Source organism: Gymnodraco acuticeps, unplaced genomic scaffold, assembly GCF_902827175.1.
Source record: "Gymnodraco acuticeps unplaced genomic scaffold, fGymAcu1.1, whole genome shotgun sequence".
NCBI classification, from domain to species: Eukaryota; Metazoa; Chordata; class Actinopteri; order Perciformes; family Bathydraconidae; genus Gymnodraco; species Gymnodraco acuticeps.
The window spans coordinates 23,229-39,028 of record NW_022991762.1 but is presented as its reverse complement, the minus strand read 5'-3'; the positions used below and the strand labels follow the sequence as shown (position 1 = coordinate 39,028).

Genomic DNA, 15,800 nt, shown 5'->3' with positions numbered 1-15,800 from the left:
GAATTGTTCACACACACACAAATATACATACTGCATGCCCTTAGCTGCACACACACACTTATACACGCATATTACTCTCACACACAGTCCTTGTCAGTGAAGCCTGATTCCCTCTCTGGCTGTTTTCCGCTCTGAGCTGTCAGCATTACTTCTCCATAAATCAGCTGTCCGACCCCCTGAAATCGTGACTTTACTTTTATATAATACCTCAGTTTCTTTTGTTTGTGTGTGTGTGTGTGTGTGTGTGTGTGTGTGTGTGTGTGTGTGTGTGTGTGTGTGTGTGTGTGTGTGTGTGTGTGTGTGTGTGTGTGTGTGTGTGTGTGTGTGTGTGTGTGTGTGTGTGTGTGTGGTCTAGCATTACTATACTTGTGGGGACCTAAATCTGTTTACATAGTCACGTGTGGGGACTGGCTTCCCTTATGGGGTCCCCATGAGGGGAATCATTAATGTTAGGGTGAAGACTTGGTTAGGTTTAGGGTTAGGGTAAGGTTAAGGGTTAGGTTAAGGGTAAGGGTTAGGGTTAGGCATGTGTTGGTTATGGTTAGGATAAGTCTCCAGGAAATGCATGTAAGTCAATGTAATGTCCCCTGAAGTGATGTGTGTGTGTGTGTGTGTGTGTGTGTGTGTGTGTGTGTGTGTGTGTGTGTGTGTGTGTGTGTGGGTGTGTGTGTGTGTGTGTGTGTGTGTGTGTGTGTGTGTGTGTGTGTGTGTGTGTGTGTGTGTGTGTGTGTTGTGTGTGTGTGTGTTGTGTGTGAGAGAGAGAGAGAGAGAGAGAGAGATAGAGAGAGTCGGTTGCACTAGAACAGACGGGAGGCCAACCCTGCTCACTCCTGATTGTAGATAGTTGTAAATAGTGTTCAAAGGACTTCATATTTCCGAGATGAGTGTGCAGAGGGAAGGATGCCGTGGTGGGAAGGTGCCGTCACCTGTGTCTCCTTATTGTAGTCAAAGTGTCCAATTCGAAATGACACAGCAACGCTTGCAAAGTTTTCTACAGAGGAGAGCTTCTTAACCCGCTGTATTAAAAAAATAAGCTAAAACTGCAAGTAAAACAGCTTTTGACTTTAAACAGGGTAATCTACGGAAGCCCAAAGTGACCAATATTCTATTTTAAATGAACAATCATATGACCAAATACAGGCTTTATAAGGTAATATACGTGAAATTCTGAAATATTGCAATAATGATTTACTAATTTATTAAATGTTAAACATTGGATCTCCATAGAAATCCACATTGGCAGCTTTTGTCCCAGTTTCTGATTAGGACCAGGCAAAGTTTACGTCACCAGGTACTGGGTACTTGTCATGTTGCATAAGAGCATGTTGTTGTACAGCAGAGGAAGTGTGGATCACATGTGTGTTTTTTCCATAGCAGGATGGGAAACATGATGCTCAAACGAAGGGCAGCTGGTTTATCTAAATACAAAGAAATGTTTGTTGTGTTCTAGTCTAACTATGTTCCGTAAACTCATTCCTACCAACGGGGGCAGGTTGACGTCCTGTTGAGTCGAGGATCTGAAAGAAAACTGACCCCATTAACCTCTCCGCGTCACCCCTTCACATCTTGTCTGATCGCCTTGGACCCTCACGAGCTGTTTTCTGTGGGGCATACAGTGGGGCATTTAGACTCTGTGGGTAAAGTAGTTTGGTACTATCCTGTCGCTTTGGCCGTTCATCCCTGCATGGTCCCTATTGGTGTTCCAGCCAGCATGAGAACAAGGACACAAACTGTGAATCATCTTTGTATTTTTTAAATAAATTCCTCAGCAGGATTTACGGCTTTGTTTTAGCAAATGTTTTATTTCTTTTAAGCACTTGTTTTTTTGTGTAAATTATTCTTTTGGTTTATTTCCTTTTTTCTGTTGGGACTTTTTATTTATTTAACCAATTATGATGTATAGATATTTATTCTAGCAATAGTCTTCCTATTAAGATATACTGTGCTGATGCATCCTCTGAATAACTGAAAATAGCATATATATAAATATATATATATATAGATGATAATAATAATCAAATCTGCAAAATGATTTTCCTAATAAAAATGTGAACTGAGGAGTGTTTCTCGTCTTCTTGTATTTGTTCCTCTTGCTGGTGTATGACTCAAAAACGATTTGATAGATTCCCCTGACTTTTTGCAAAGGCATGAATCCTCATAACCTATGCACTTGTTCCCCTGACTTTAAAGGGGCCTTATTTCTCTTGTTGGGGTTTCTCTTTCCTGTAGTTGTGTTATATTGGTTTTTGTGCATGTAAATATTCTGCAAAGGCCAACATCCCACTCACTCCCCACCTAAATGCCTCAATTGGACTACTTTGATTACCTCCATTACATAGTGACATCACTATGTAACATTTGGCTACAACACATTTTACGTGACACGCTAAGGCGCGTCATCATTTCAAAACGGCTACATAATTCTTTAGACAAACATTTTTGAGTAACCTTCAGCTATGTATGGACTATTTGATGCAAGGAGACAAAAAATAAAATGGAATTTGAAGGCCATTCAACTTCTCCTCGTGGTCAGTGAGGAACTGCTAGAGCAGCCTCCCTCTCTCCTGTCGTTACCTTCTGGACATTTCTGCTGCGTTTGACACAGTGAACCTCCAGATCCTTCTGCAAACTCTCCAAGAACGTGGAGTCTTAGGCTTCTGCTTGGGGATGCTGAGCCCAGTTGCTATGCAGACAGTGTGATGTTGACGCGCGAGGTGTGACCCTGCAGGGGACAAAGGCGCCTTACGACAGGTACAAGGCCTCCCGAGGGGTCGCTGGGGCGTAGATCCACGCAGAAAGGTGAACTTCTACTGGATCGTAGGCTACTGATGCTTCAAGCCATCCGGGGGACAAAAAACGAGGGCGCATTAGAGTGGGCCAGAGAGCGTCTTTCAGTCGTGAGGGCTTCCACCGCTTTTTTCTCATAAAATGAAGAGCCCTGATTTAATTCACTGTAACAACACTGCCTCAACAACATACACGAGGGAGGGGGGGGGAGGGAGGAGAGGAAACACAGAAGGTGAATAGGAGGAAGGAAGTGAGACAAATGGAGCAGGGAGAAGGAGAAAGAGGGGGCTAAAAGGTGAGGAAATGATAGAGAAATGTATAGGCATCAGCATAATTTCACACATCAGTGGGAATGAGGCCAATGCGGTACGAGTTATAAATAGCTCTCCTGTGGTTATAATAAGCAGCTAGAAGTGTGTTTCCATAGAGCTATGAGGGAAACTGCGGCTGTGGAAGTAGAGTGTTTACCTTCCTCTTTGTCTCTGACATGCAGTACATGTAGGCCCCGAGAACGAAGATTTAGAACAAGATGTTATCCTACTCATTGGACCTTTCTGTGGCCCTTTACCGCAGAGAGAACCGTCCACATGCATCCCATGATAATGCAGCACTTTAAGCTCCAGCTCGTGGTGGCGGTGGGCCTGCCAGGAACAGCAGGAGCGGCCCACACCTTCTCCGGAAGAGAAGAGTATACCGCTGGGTCATGGCGCCATCGTGTGGCAGCACAGAGTGGAGAGGAGACATTTTAATGTGAGGTGCACAGATTGACATAATATGCTTTCCGTTATTGGTTAAGTCCCAACATATGATCATATCAAATGGGGCCTAGAAATGTTATCATTTTAGCCAAATATTTGATCCACAAATATTGCTACCTCTACATTTCTCCAGTATGTATTGGTTCTCTTAATGACATTGAATTATACAAAAAAATCTATAATGCTCTCAGTTTGAATTCATTTAATGAACACTGATGTGATGAGCCTTTTTCTGATCTCTTTGAAAAAACTGTTCAATAAAGTTGGTCTGGTAAAGTTAAATCTTTATATTTATATATAAGAAGTGACATAGATATGACATGGAAAAACAAATATATATTTAAGATTGGATCAAATAAGATACTTTAATAGAAAAAATTGAAAAATGTTAAAATTCTGACAGATTTTATTATATTATTAGCAGGAATCTGACAGCTAGTACAAAAACGATCAGAGATTCTATATATTCTTAAGAAGACTTTTAAATACTTTAAGCCACTACAGATCAAACAAGACTTTTTAAAGCTTTCACTAAACTCATACACACTGAGAACAGGAAGACATGAAGACTCAAGTAATATTTAATAAGGCTTTCATTCATGGAGCTGTTACCCAAGTCTTTACGCCTCGAAAACTCACTACATTTACAGGGCTGCACATGCGTTCCCCAACCCCAAAAATATGACTTAAAAACATTTGAAAAGATATCCATTAAATACCCTCGTGTGTGTAGATGCTGCACTCGGTTGATGTGTGTGTGTTGTTTGGGAGCCCCTGGGTTTAAAGGTGCTGTCATCGGATCTGATGGAGGGAGGGAGGAGGGAGGAAGAGGAGGAGGAGGGGGGTAGGTAGAGGAGGTGGACAGACACTGGTAGCGGACGGGGGAGGCGTTTGTTTGGATCGGCGGAAGACCGTGGACGTGTAACCAGCAGAGAGGGTGAGGAAAGCAGCGGATCTGGCCCTTTAAATCACAAATACAGCGCTTTCGGAGGTGAGTTTGGAGAATATTTCGGGTATTTTTCTCCTTGTGTTTAAGAAATGTAACGCGTCTGTGTGGCCCTCTGCAACCCCTGCTTCTCGTCACCGAGGGCGGCTGCAGCGGAGAGGGGCTTCATCAGTGTCACGAATCCGGTTTCCCCCAGCCCTTTGCCGGCAGAGAGGGAGGGGAGGACTGGGGACAGGGTCAGTGGAAGATTTCCGACAGCTCGGCTGGACTGTGAGGACCCAGAAGCCACTGTGTCCAAAAAACCTCTGGATTGTACATGCTCAAAAGGTCGTGTGCTGACAATTAGCATAATAGCGGAACATAAAGTCATGCGCTCCATTCTCGTTGGATGAGTTCACATTGGCCACCGGAGCCTGCCTCCCTCTGAACATGTCACCACCCTGCTCCCACGGATAACAACCGGGGCCTATTTGCAGACCTGAAGCTAGTCTGGTATTCACTTGGGAAAATATATCTAGCTTTGATATGTGCACAAGGTCTGAGTGTGCTTGCGCGCACTGTGCGTATGCGTGTGTATGTGAGTGTGGATAGCCATGGGAGAGAGAGGACATGCTGTTCTCTCCATCAAAATGCCCGCATTGTGTTTTCACATGGTAGAGCAGAAAGCAGGGCCTATAGCGGAGGACATGGTTCCGTACTGCGGCCCGATCAGCTCCGGAGCTGCTGGGATCAATAAGGATTCATGCATATTTGCGCGTCTTCAGAGCGGCATGCATGGGCTCCTGATCGGGGCCTGTCCAGTTCTGGTGATGCTTTGTGTCCAGGCCTTGACAAATAAACTGTTTACTGTATAGCCTATATGTTTGTCATCGGCTTTACATTGAAAACCAAATACATTTGAGGGCGTATGAGAGGAGAGATTTGACAGTGGAGGGGCAGAAACTTCTATTTGTGCTGGTTTGGTGTAGGCTATGCTTCCTTCGCCATAGCAGAAAGTTTGAGAAATCAACAGGCTAAATAAAACAAGGCACTCAAAAAGACTTAGGCAAAGCATCGTTCTCACTTGTAGCCCCCTGTGCCTCTGAGTTTGTTTGCTTTTATTGTTGATGCAAGTCAACAAATACTTTGACATGTCCACACTGTTGTAAGAAAAAGTGTTTGGCTTTTTGAAGAATCAGGTGAGGGTTTGACAACAACAACTATCCTCAAATAAGCTTGTAGTTTTCATTTGTTAGTGTTCATTTCTGGTAGTTTTTTCAGGCTGTTGTCTGTGGACGTTATTTTATTGCACAAGTGTTATTGTACAGTTCAGGACCCCAGGGTTAACATCTTGAGTTGAGTTTGAGCATGTGGTTGAGACTGTTTACTCATGTTAGGGTAGTTTCCAGGGTTGGGTGATAACCCCCTACCGACTGTTTGTTAATACAAAGTATTCCAATATGAAACTTGCTATACAAGGGCCGATAAATACAAGTGTTGCTATTAAAGCATCCTATTAAGGGAGCGTATATAGTGCAATAATGTATGAGAGAAATGCAGCATCAATTGGTTTTATCTAAATAAATGTTTCGTCGGGCATGTTTACGTTTCCAGAAAGTGATATCACTTGACACTCCGCTTGCATACTAAAATCAATACTTTGACATTATCGACAGCTTTATCTCCAGGGGATTATGGGGGTCAATTCAATGCTGCCAAAAACAAGTCTGCATGTGTGTGAGAAATTACAAAAAGTGAATACAACCTACAGAAAGAAAAAGGGGTTTAAGGGTCTACTTAGGGGTAAGATTTGGGCTCAGGGTGAAGAGGATTTAACTTATAGCGTCAGGTTTGGATGTAATAGAAATGCATTTATACAAATGCATGTGCGCACACACATACGCACACGCGCACACACACACACACACACACACACACACACACACACACACACACACACACACACAGCTCTAATTACAGACATGATTCTCTGAGCTGCTCCACATTAGGAGTAATTAAAGCAGGACTCTCCTCCCTGGAGAGGGCGACAGACAGAGAGAGACAGTCGTAACACTCGATGTTATGCACTGAGGGAAACTTCTACGCTGTGCTAAGTGAAAGAAAGAAGCAGGAGGTTTATGAAGGTTTTTTTTTTAATAACTCTATGACAGCACAGGTATAAATGGACCTCCTTTTTTGGATCGGAAATGCAGGGCTGTCCTATCTGATGGATTATAATGGTGTCACTGGTTTTGGTGACAGATGGCATGATGTGAATGATAAGAAGATGATGATGACAGTTTGGCATTCAAGCAATTTCCAATCTCATTATATAAAATCAATTATGAAAACTTGAACTACAATTTTATTTGTCCCGCTGAAAAGCATATTTCTGAGTTCACGTTCAAGTTTTTAGATTAAAATTCAGTGTTAATTTCAACTACAAATGACTGTTTTAAGGCAGATTTCACAGTTTTAAGGCAGATTTCACAGTTTTAAGGCAGATTTCACAGTTTTAAGGCAAATTTAACTCTCAACAGCAACTATCTTAAATCCAGATGGGATCGGTGTTATGAATCATTTAAAAAAGCCCAGTTGTACAAAACTGCAAATGGACAAGACTAACGTTTTCTGTAACCTCACTGGAAAAACACTCATCTCACGCCTCTTGTGTCTTTCCTTTTTTACAGGGACAAGCCAATGCGAGCTCACCTGCAGTCCAGCTCCGGCGTTTTGACTTGGCATTGAATTGTTTTCTTGTCATTCCTGCACCGCTAACATCTCCATCCAGTCACGTTTTCACGAGAGTCCTGTCTGCCACCACCAGCCAGGTAACACTCTATTGTCTCTGTTAAGCCAACGATTATTTATCATGAATACTTAACATACATCTAAACATAATGTAAAGAAAGTATTTCAAGTTATTTTTTGAAAATAGTTCAGCTCCAGCCTAAGTTATACTGTGTATATCATCTCCATAAAGTGTTTATTGATCACTCATTAATAATGCTGTACTATCATTCAGTAACCTCACGGTGGTGCTATAGCTTCGTCAACTGAGGCCATACGACCCCATAAATACAGCTATTAAAAATCAGCAGAGGTGGGAGAAGTACTCAAGTAAAACTAGAAGTACTCAGATCTTGTACTTGAGTAAAACTAGAAGTACTCAGATCTTGTACTCGAGTAAAACTAGAAGTACTCAGATCTTGTACTTGAGTAAAACTAGAAGTACTCAGATCTTGTACTCGAGTAAAACTAGAAGTACTCAGATCTTGTACTTGAGTAAAACTAGAAGTACTCAGATCTTGTACTTGAGTAAAAGTAGAAGTACTCAGATCTTGTACTTGAGTAAAAGTAGAAGTACTCAGATCTTGTACTTGAGTAAAAGTAGAAGTACTCAGATCTTGTACTTGAGTAAAAGTAGAAGTACTCAGATCTTGTACTTGAGTAAAAGTAGAAGTACTCAGATCTTGTACTTGAGTAAAAGTAGAAGTACTCAGATCTTGTACTTGAGTAAAAGTAGAAGTACTCAGATCCTGTGTAGGAATACTCTGTTACAGTAAAAGTCCTGCATTCAAAATGTTCCTCAAGTAAAAGTAGAAAAGTATTCTCATCAAAATATAGTGAAAGTAGCGACAGTAAAAGTAGTCGTTGTGCAGATTGGTCCATTTCAGAATAATGTATATGATATGTTTTATAATGATTGATCATGAAAGTGTTCTCAACGCTGGTAAAGGTGCAGCTAGTTTGAATGACTTTGTTTACTGCAGGGTAGCTGGTGGATTTACTCCAGGTGGAACTAAAGTCTGATTTAACACTTGATTATATTTCACATCATTCATCCAGATCTGTGAAGTAACTAAAGGTATTAAATACATGTAGTGGAGTCAAAGTACACCATTTACCTCTGAATTGTAGTGGAGTAGAAGTACAAAGTAACTTCAAATGGAAATACTCAAGTAAAGTACAAGTATCTCAAAACTGTACTTAAGTAGAGTATTTGAGTACATGTACTTAGTTACTTCCCACCTCCCAAAATCAGTTCATAAATCAGAGGAGCAGTGTAAAACCAATGTTCATATACATTCATATGTATGTAAGTAAACCCAGGATTAAATGTAATAATTTCATCGTTGACTCGTAAAAACATTCCTTTCCTAGCCCTGAATATATTCCACAGAGCTAGAAGCAGTAAAAGCATGTATAAACTACAAAAGTATCATTAACAAAGGTAACAAAACTAAAATGAATAATTATGCAGCGACCCTTAAAGGTATAATCTCATTACCTTTGGAGCTTGCACCAATGCATTAACATGTGTGCTGCAATGTAATGTGGTACAGCACTTGTATTTAAAGTAATCTATGTACTGTGATTTAATGTTTTGCATAATAGGTGACCTTTACGTTTAGTCAAATGTATTTCCCTCTGAAAAGTCAAAGTGGCATATAATGAAATAACTTTAGATACAGTTTGAGGGTAAATTAACGTAACAACAATCAATAAGTTGACCAACTGCAACAACGTTATGTGATTAAATATAGCATATATGCACACACAATATATTTGCTTTAATTTAAATGTGCATTTCCAAACCAGAAGTAATTTGACTTCTATGTCAGATCGTCCGAGGCAAAAACAGAAGACACAACGTATTGAAAGCACGCCGGGTCGAACGTGCACATTGCTCCAAACTCATCTGCATTATCTTTCTCTCTCTCTCTCTGTCTCTTATTCAGTTTTCTCCTGTGTTGGTGTATTCTGATGGATCAGTATGTCTACCACTAATAATATCGCCCAGGCCAGGAAACTGGTGGAACAGCTGAGAATCGAGGCAGGGATCGAACGCATTAAGGTAGGAGGAGATATATGTGGAAGTGATCATTCATCTGATTGTTTTCTCCTTACTATTTCTTCCCCTTCCTCCTTTCTCCTCTCCAAATCAAATCAAAGTTTATTTATATCGCCCAATGTCACAAGAAACGTTGGTCTCAGCGAGGTTTTCAGATTAACGACATAGATTCAAGTTTTAACAGATAAATACTATTACAAGAAAATAATATAGATAGAGAACGCGACATATAAGTGGTCTTCAACCTTCCTACATGTTCCCACACCACGCCGCTCCTCCGCTCCCTTCACTGGCTTCCGGTAACTGCTAGAATCCACTTCAAGACAATGGTACTTGCTTACCGTGCTGCGAATGGATCTGGCCCTTCCTACATCCAGGACATGGTTAAACCGTACACCCCAGCGCGTGCACTACGCTCTGCATCAGCCAAACGACTCGCTGCACCCTCGCTGCGAGAGGGACCCAAGTTCCCATCAGCAAAAACACGTGGGTTTGCTATCCTGGCTCCAAGATGGTGGAATGAGCTCCCCATTGACATCAGGACAGCAGAAAGCTTGCACATCTTCCGGCGCAGACTGAAAACTCATCTCTTTCGACTCCACTTCGAGCGATAGAACTATTAACAAAGCACTTATATACTAATAAAGGACTGGCTTTTCTAAAGCCAGTTGAGTAGCACTTGAAATGTTTGGCTCTATGAAACCTGATGTACTTTATGATTCTGTTTTCTTCAAGTTGATCGAATGCACTTATTGTAAGTCACTTTGGATAAAAGCGTCAGCTAAATGCAATGTAAAAAATGTAATATAAGACAAATAAAACAAAAAGAGAGTGAAAACACAATAAAACAATAGAGTAAATGCCATCAAATGTAGGACAAACATTGGGTAAAACTATAGGCTTGACTAAAAAGGAAGGTCTTCAACACCACAACAGCCCAGATGCATTATTTTTTGTATTGTCCATGTTGCAAGTCTGTGGTCTAAGATTCAAAATTGGCTGAAGACACTCAATATTGAATTTACATTTAAACCCTTTAATATTTTACTTGGGCTTTTAGATGAAGACCGCACACAGTTAATAAATACAACTATTCTTCCGGCTAAAATATACATATTTTTAAAACTCAATCAAGGAGTATTTCTTAATTTAAGGTGTTTGAAGAGTAGATTACAAATACAATCTGTTTTGGAAAAAATTATTGCCACAAAAATCAAAGGGTGGATCAACACGCCATGAAATGGGAATTAATGAGCTCTAACGAAGAGTGGGATTAAAGCAGTGGTTCTCAAAGTGGGGGGCGCGCCCCCCCTGGGGGGCGCAGAGGCATGCCAGGGGGGGCGCGAGAGACCAGGAGGAGAAATGGCTATTAAAAAATAAATTAAAAAAAATAATTCATAAATTGAAACATTTTTGATTCGAAAATAATATGATGCAGTACAGTACTATTACGTCTAGGGTTTGGGTCTCTGTGTTTCATTAAAGCTTGGCACTGTGTGTGTGTGCGCGAGAGAGAGAGCGGAGATCGTTGTTGTTAGCTTCTGGTGCTAGGGAGCTACGCTAATGGGTATAAGGAGTTTTTTCAAGTGGAGGAGAGTCCTCTCCTGTCAGACAGAGAGATTCAGTGAGCTAAAGGGACTCTCTCAGTGTTATCTCAGTGGGGTGTCAAACGTTTTGGTCACCATTAATGTAAACAATTATAAGTTTACTGCTTAAGTTTAAAAGGGTAATTTGTAAAATATCCATAAAGAAATAGTAAATCTGTTTACAGTTCTGTTTCATATGGGTGTTGAGAGATATATCTATAGATCTCTTCATTTTGCTCTCAAAGTGCACCAGATTGATGCTTTTAACTTCAATATTTAAAAATAAATCTTCCCGGGGGAGCTTGCCCCCGGACCCCCCTATGTGAGGTCCACACACCACCTATAAAAATAGCACTTTACCCCTGCTTACACCTATATGCCTCAAGCCTTCATTGTAACTGTCACACTGTATTTGCGTGGGGAGTGTTGCAGTAGAACATTCCACTGTAGCGCCTGGTACATTAATGGGAAACCCTAAATGTTTGAGCACCATCTATGAAACGTCAAGCTACCCCACAGCACCCCAAAATAAATATCTGGCGCCGCCACTGAGCCTGACTTGTGTTGGGGGGGGCCCGACTTTTTTTTTTCTCCAAAGACCTGGCCTGACAGAAAAAGTTTGAGAACCACTGGATTAAAGGAACAATAAATAAGCTTTCCATGTTGTGTTTTTGGTGGTTTTTGGTTGTCAACCTATATTTGTTTGTGAAATGTTGAAGTGATCCTACTGACTGTATCTTTATTTCTTCTGTTTTATTTATTTTTATTTTTGTCTGAGATGGAAATGTCATCTCCTATATGTTAATGTTATGTCCACGTTGTGTCTTTAGCCTGTACAAAAAACACTGTCTGCCTCCCTAATTAAAACAGGAAGTTGGTTCCACAGAAAGGAGGAAGCTGAACGCTCCTGATCTAGTTTTTCAGACTCTGGGCACCACTTAAATACCTGCTCCCCCCCCCCCCCCCCCCCCCCCTTCTTCTTCTGCAGGTGTCTAAAGCGGCAGCAGACCTGATGAGTTACTGTGAGCAGCACGCTCGTACCGACCCTCTGCTGGTCGGGATTCCCACCTCTGACAACCCTTTCAAGGACAAGAAGCCCTGCATCATCCTATAGCCGCCTTCTGACACACACACACACACTCACACACACTTATATACACTTGTGCACATACAGGCACATATAAATGCACACATTCAATACTTAAAATGATCCTCAAACTCATGCAAGCACACATTTCAAGCCTACAAAGACATACAGAAACACACACACACTCCAAAAATAGCCACTCTGGAAAAGCGCCATACTCCGGAGCCACAGCTAGGGGGCAGGTATCTCGTTCTCTTGGTGGCTGAGATCAGTATATCACTGAGTATGATCCAAGGTGCTTTTGGTTATATTCGGTTAATTAACTACAAGTGTCAGCTTAACTTTGAAAGGGATTTGGACATTATTTATCAGTAAGAAAACCGGATTTCTTTCCTTCTTTTGTCAAAAAATGAAGGGGTTGTTTAAAGGATGGACTGCAGTGCCATAGGCGAGGAGTGGGAGGATGCATGTTGGCAACAGAAATGAACGGTTGGCGCTCCCAAACAGGGAGTTAAAACAGGCCTGAGAGCTTTGCCTACAAACCTATTGTGCTAAATCATGGCGGGTAATTTCGGAGCAAGTGGCTGAAGCCTTTGCCTTTTTCAAACTAGCATGTTCCCATCCAACAGACCTCTGCCTGTGGCCTCACTGCGGCCGTCTGCAGCCTTTGGCAAAACATCCAGCTGTGCCAACCTGTGCAGAAAGTCGTCCCTCGGTGCTGATCTGATGTCACCGTTTTCACTGCGGTTCAATATGGCTGCTGTTGGTTGAGATCAAAGTCTAACGTGACATCAGATCTACAGCAGAACATAGTTAACTGCTCTCCAAACACTCGAGCTATTAACCCTGGACGCTTACTGCAATTTTCTTAAGAAATACTTTTGTGTGAACTACATGTATGTTGCGATATTTTGTTGAAGCATTATTTAACAGATAAATATAATACTTTATTTTAATTATTGGTTTGCTTTGAGATAGGTGTTGCCCCTGGCTGGTCACGTTTCTCTTCCTGTTTGAGGCTAGATGCTACTATTAATCAAACAACAGGAGATCTAGTTGTCTAGGGGTATCACCTATAAGCAGATAACAGAAGTATCTTAATCTAGCCGCCCTGTGCTTTACCCCGAGGTCGCGCACTGACCACACCTTTACAGTCTGCAAGGACTGCATGGCTGGAGGGGAAAACCCAAACTGAAAAAAGTAAAAGTGATGCTGTCTTAAAACGTTTAGATTAACCTTTCCCTTTCCTGCCTTCTTCACTTTTGTTTGTGTGTTTGAATTGGCAGTTTTTATAATGTTAATGGATGGAAAAGAAGATATAATGCATTAGATAGTGAAAAGATAAAGGTGTTTGCTTTGTTTGCATCTACAGTAGAGGAAGAGGGAACCACAGTACATCAAAGCAACCTGGCTAAACCAGTCTGAGAGTTTGGGGTCAGAGGCTGGGTCGGTAACAGCCAGCAGTCGATACACGGTTTCCTCTGTCCTCCTCTCCTCCACAATGCTCCTCTCTCTGACAAACCAAACGTGATTGTAAAAGCTGAAGTTGAAGTGAAAGAAAAAATGAAGTAAATAGAAACAAACTAACTGTATAAACTTTATTTCAGACATGTGCAGATTCAGAAGTGATACATTGAAGAGTAGCTGTTATGGGTTTGTTTGTGAGTTTCTTCTGTCTATGGAGTCCATGGAGCCTGGTGAGTTGAGTAGTTCCCTGTACAGTGTTTGTAAGATACACAATCTAGACACAGAACCTCCCTCTTTGGATGTTGGATTTTTTTTAGTACTACTTTTTTTGTTCGGTCAGTCACATATCTGTCTTCATTTCTTCTTCTTTTTCTCATTCAGGATTTAGAGGCTTGGGATAGAGGATTGTTTAAACCAGTGATTCTCAAACTTTTTTCAATAATGTACCCCCTTTGAAAAAATAAACCCCTGATCAGCGCAAAAACGATTTGCTAGGGACAAAAGGCCTAAAGAGGTACAGTACAGTGCTGCACCATCAGTGTCTGATTTATTAAAACAACAACCTTGTAACTGAGAAACACTTAAATGCTACATTTCAAATGTTTACAATCCATCACTAAATTCATGGCAAACCAATTTTAACATCATGCAATAACACTGAGACGACATTAGTTGCATTGAACTGATCTTTTTAATAAGTTGTACTTACAATGTAGTGAAACATGGGCTTGTGCTTCACTGAGGATCGTTGTCATTCTGACAGGGAGGCAAACTGCAGTTATTACACTTCGTGTTTTGAAATATGTGTAACTCTAGTCTATTAATATAAAACCCACACTGCTCAAACTTCGTTACTTTTCCTAAAATTGGTATATTTATCTTATCTTTTTTTTCATTATCATAAAATAAATATCACGTACCCCCTGCAGTACTCCAACGTACCCCTAGGGATCCGCGTACCCCCATTTGAGAACCACTGGTTTAAACCATAGATACAAAAACAAAACATCTGATAGAAACAAAACAACTGTTAGGTTTATTATCGTGTCCTGAACCAACGACCTCTTCACGGTGGCAAAAACCAACCTCCTTTAACACCGGAGCAGCAATGCTGTTCTCAAGTGTTGGTTATGGTCTGCATTTAGGACAACACACACTCATTCGCATAACACACTCTCTTGCTGTTGTTGTTTTAGGTTTGATTGCCCGAAGTCAAAGCTTAAAGGAGCACTAAATGACACGTGCTGCTTTTGATGCTTGATCCCTGAAAAGATGTGTGCAATCATATTTACATTGGAGCATTTAGCCGAGGCTTTTGTCAGCTGTAACGTACAAGACTTACGACTGCTGATGAATCTCAGGGGAGTTGAATCGACTGCTTTTTTCTGTTAGGCTATTTGATCATGAGCCTCCTGCTGAGTTTCTATTAGAAGCGGTGCGAACTGTTGAGCAGTGTGCACAGAGACAAAGCAGGCAGGGGGCAACTTTTGGGCATGTTTGCGACGGAATTAAATGATTATGAGGTACCCTTGACAAATCTTTGAATGTGTCTTTAAAGGAATAGCATGTATGTGCATTTCAGTGTGTGTTTTTGAGAGACACACAGTGTGTAAGAAGGCACAGTATCTCCACATAATGATGTTACTATCACTCAGCCCTCCAATGGCAGGTCAGGATGAGTCTGACCTGAGCAGAGGACACGTTGTGCAACATGTACGGCAGGGGTGTCAAACTCAATTTCATCACGGCCACATTCGCATTATGGTTGCACTCAAAGGGCCGGTTGTAACTTTAAGACTATATAAAAATACATAAATATTTAATATATATATAAACTAATGTATTATATTACATTATTGCCTCTGCATTGAATTATTATCGGATAGGGTAATAACTTCATATTTAACTACGTCTGAAAGCAGAAGTCTAGGGCAAATAATTGCAATTCTCTTCAGTGAGAACGTCACAACACGATTTTAAAAGACATTTTTAAAAAAAAAAGTCAATTCTGAGGAAAAAATACATATTTAGAAGAAAAAAATTCAAATCTGAGAAAAAGTCAAATTTGAGATGCATTGTGGGACATGTAGTTTATGGGCAACGTGCTTCTGTAAATCGCCATGTAACCGTATTACAAACATATTATATTCTTTGCAAGCTCTTGTGGGGCCACATTAAATGAAGTCGCGGGCCGGATTTGGCCCCCGGGCCTTGAGTTTGACACCCCTGATGTACGGCCTCCTCTCACTCAGATGCTACTGTGCTCATCTTTAAGAAGAGGAAAGAAGGGCCTTGTAGGAATATACAATAATGGGAAGCTATTTTTAATGTGATG

The 15,800-nt window shown here is 41.1% G+C and overlaps 1 protein-coding gene across 2 annotated transcripts; it reads left to right on the top strand.

Moving 5' to 3' along the window:
- The first annotated feature begins 4,487 nt into the window (after positions 1-4,487).
- On the top strand, positions 4,488-13,585 carry gng7 (guanine nucleotide binding protein (G protein), gamma 7). Of its 2 annotated transcripts, none has more exons than XM_034199386.1 (4): positions 4,488-4,536; positions 7,161-7,301; positions 9,213-9,328; positions 11,900-13,585. In XM_034199386.1, the coding sequence occupies exons 3-4, from the start codon at positions 9,248-9,250 to the stop codon at positions 12,023-12,025; spliced, it is 207 nt and encodes a 68-aa protein (XP_034055277.1). In that variant the 5' UTR covers positions 4,488-4,536; positions 7,161-7,301; positions 9,213-9,247; the 3' UTR covers positions 12,026-13,585. The 2 variants fall into 2 exon arrangements, with proteins under 2 accessions (XP_034055277.1, XP_034055279.1); XM_034199388.1 differs by lacking the exon at positions 4,488-4,536 and adding an exon at positions 4,832-4,983.
- Positions 13,586-15,800: the final 2,215 nt, after the last annotated feature.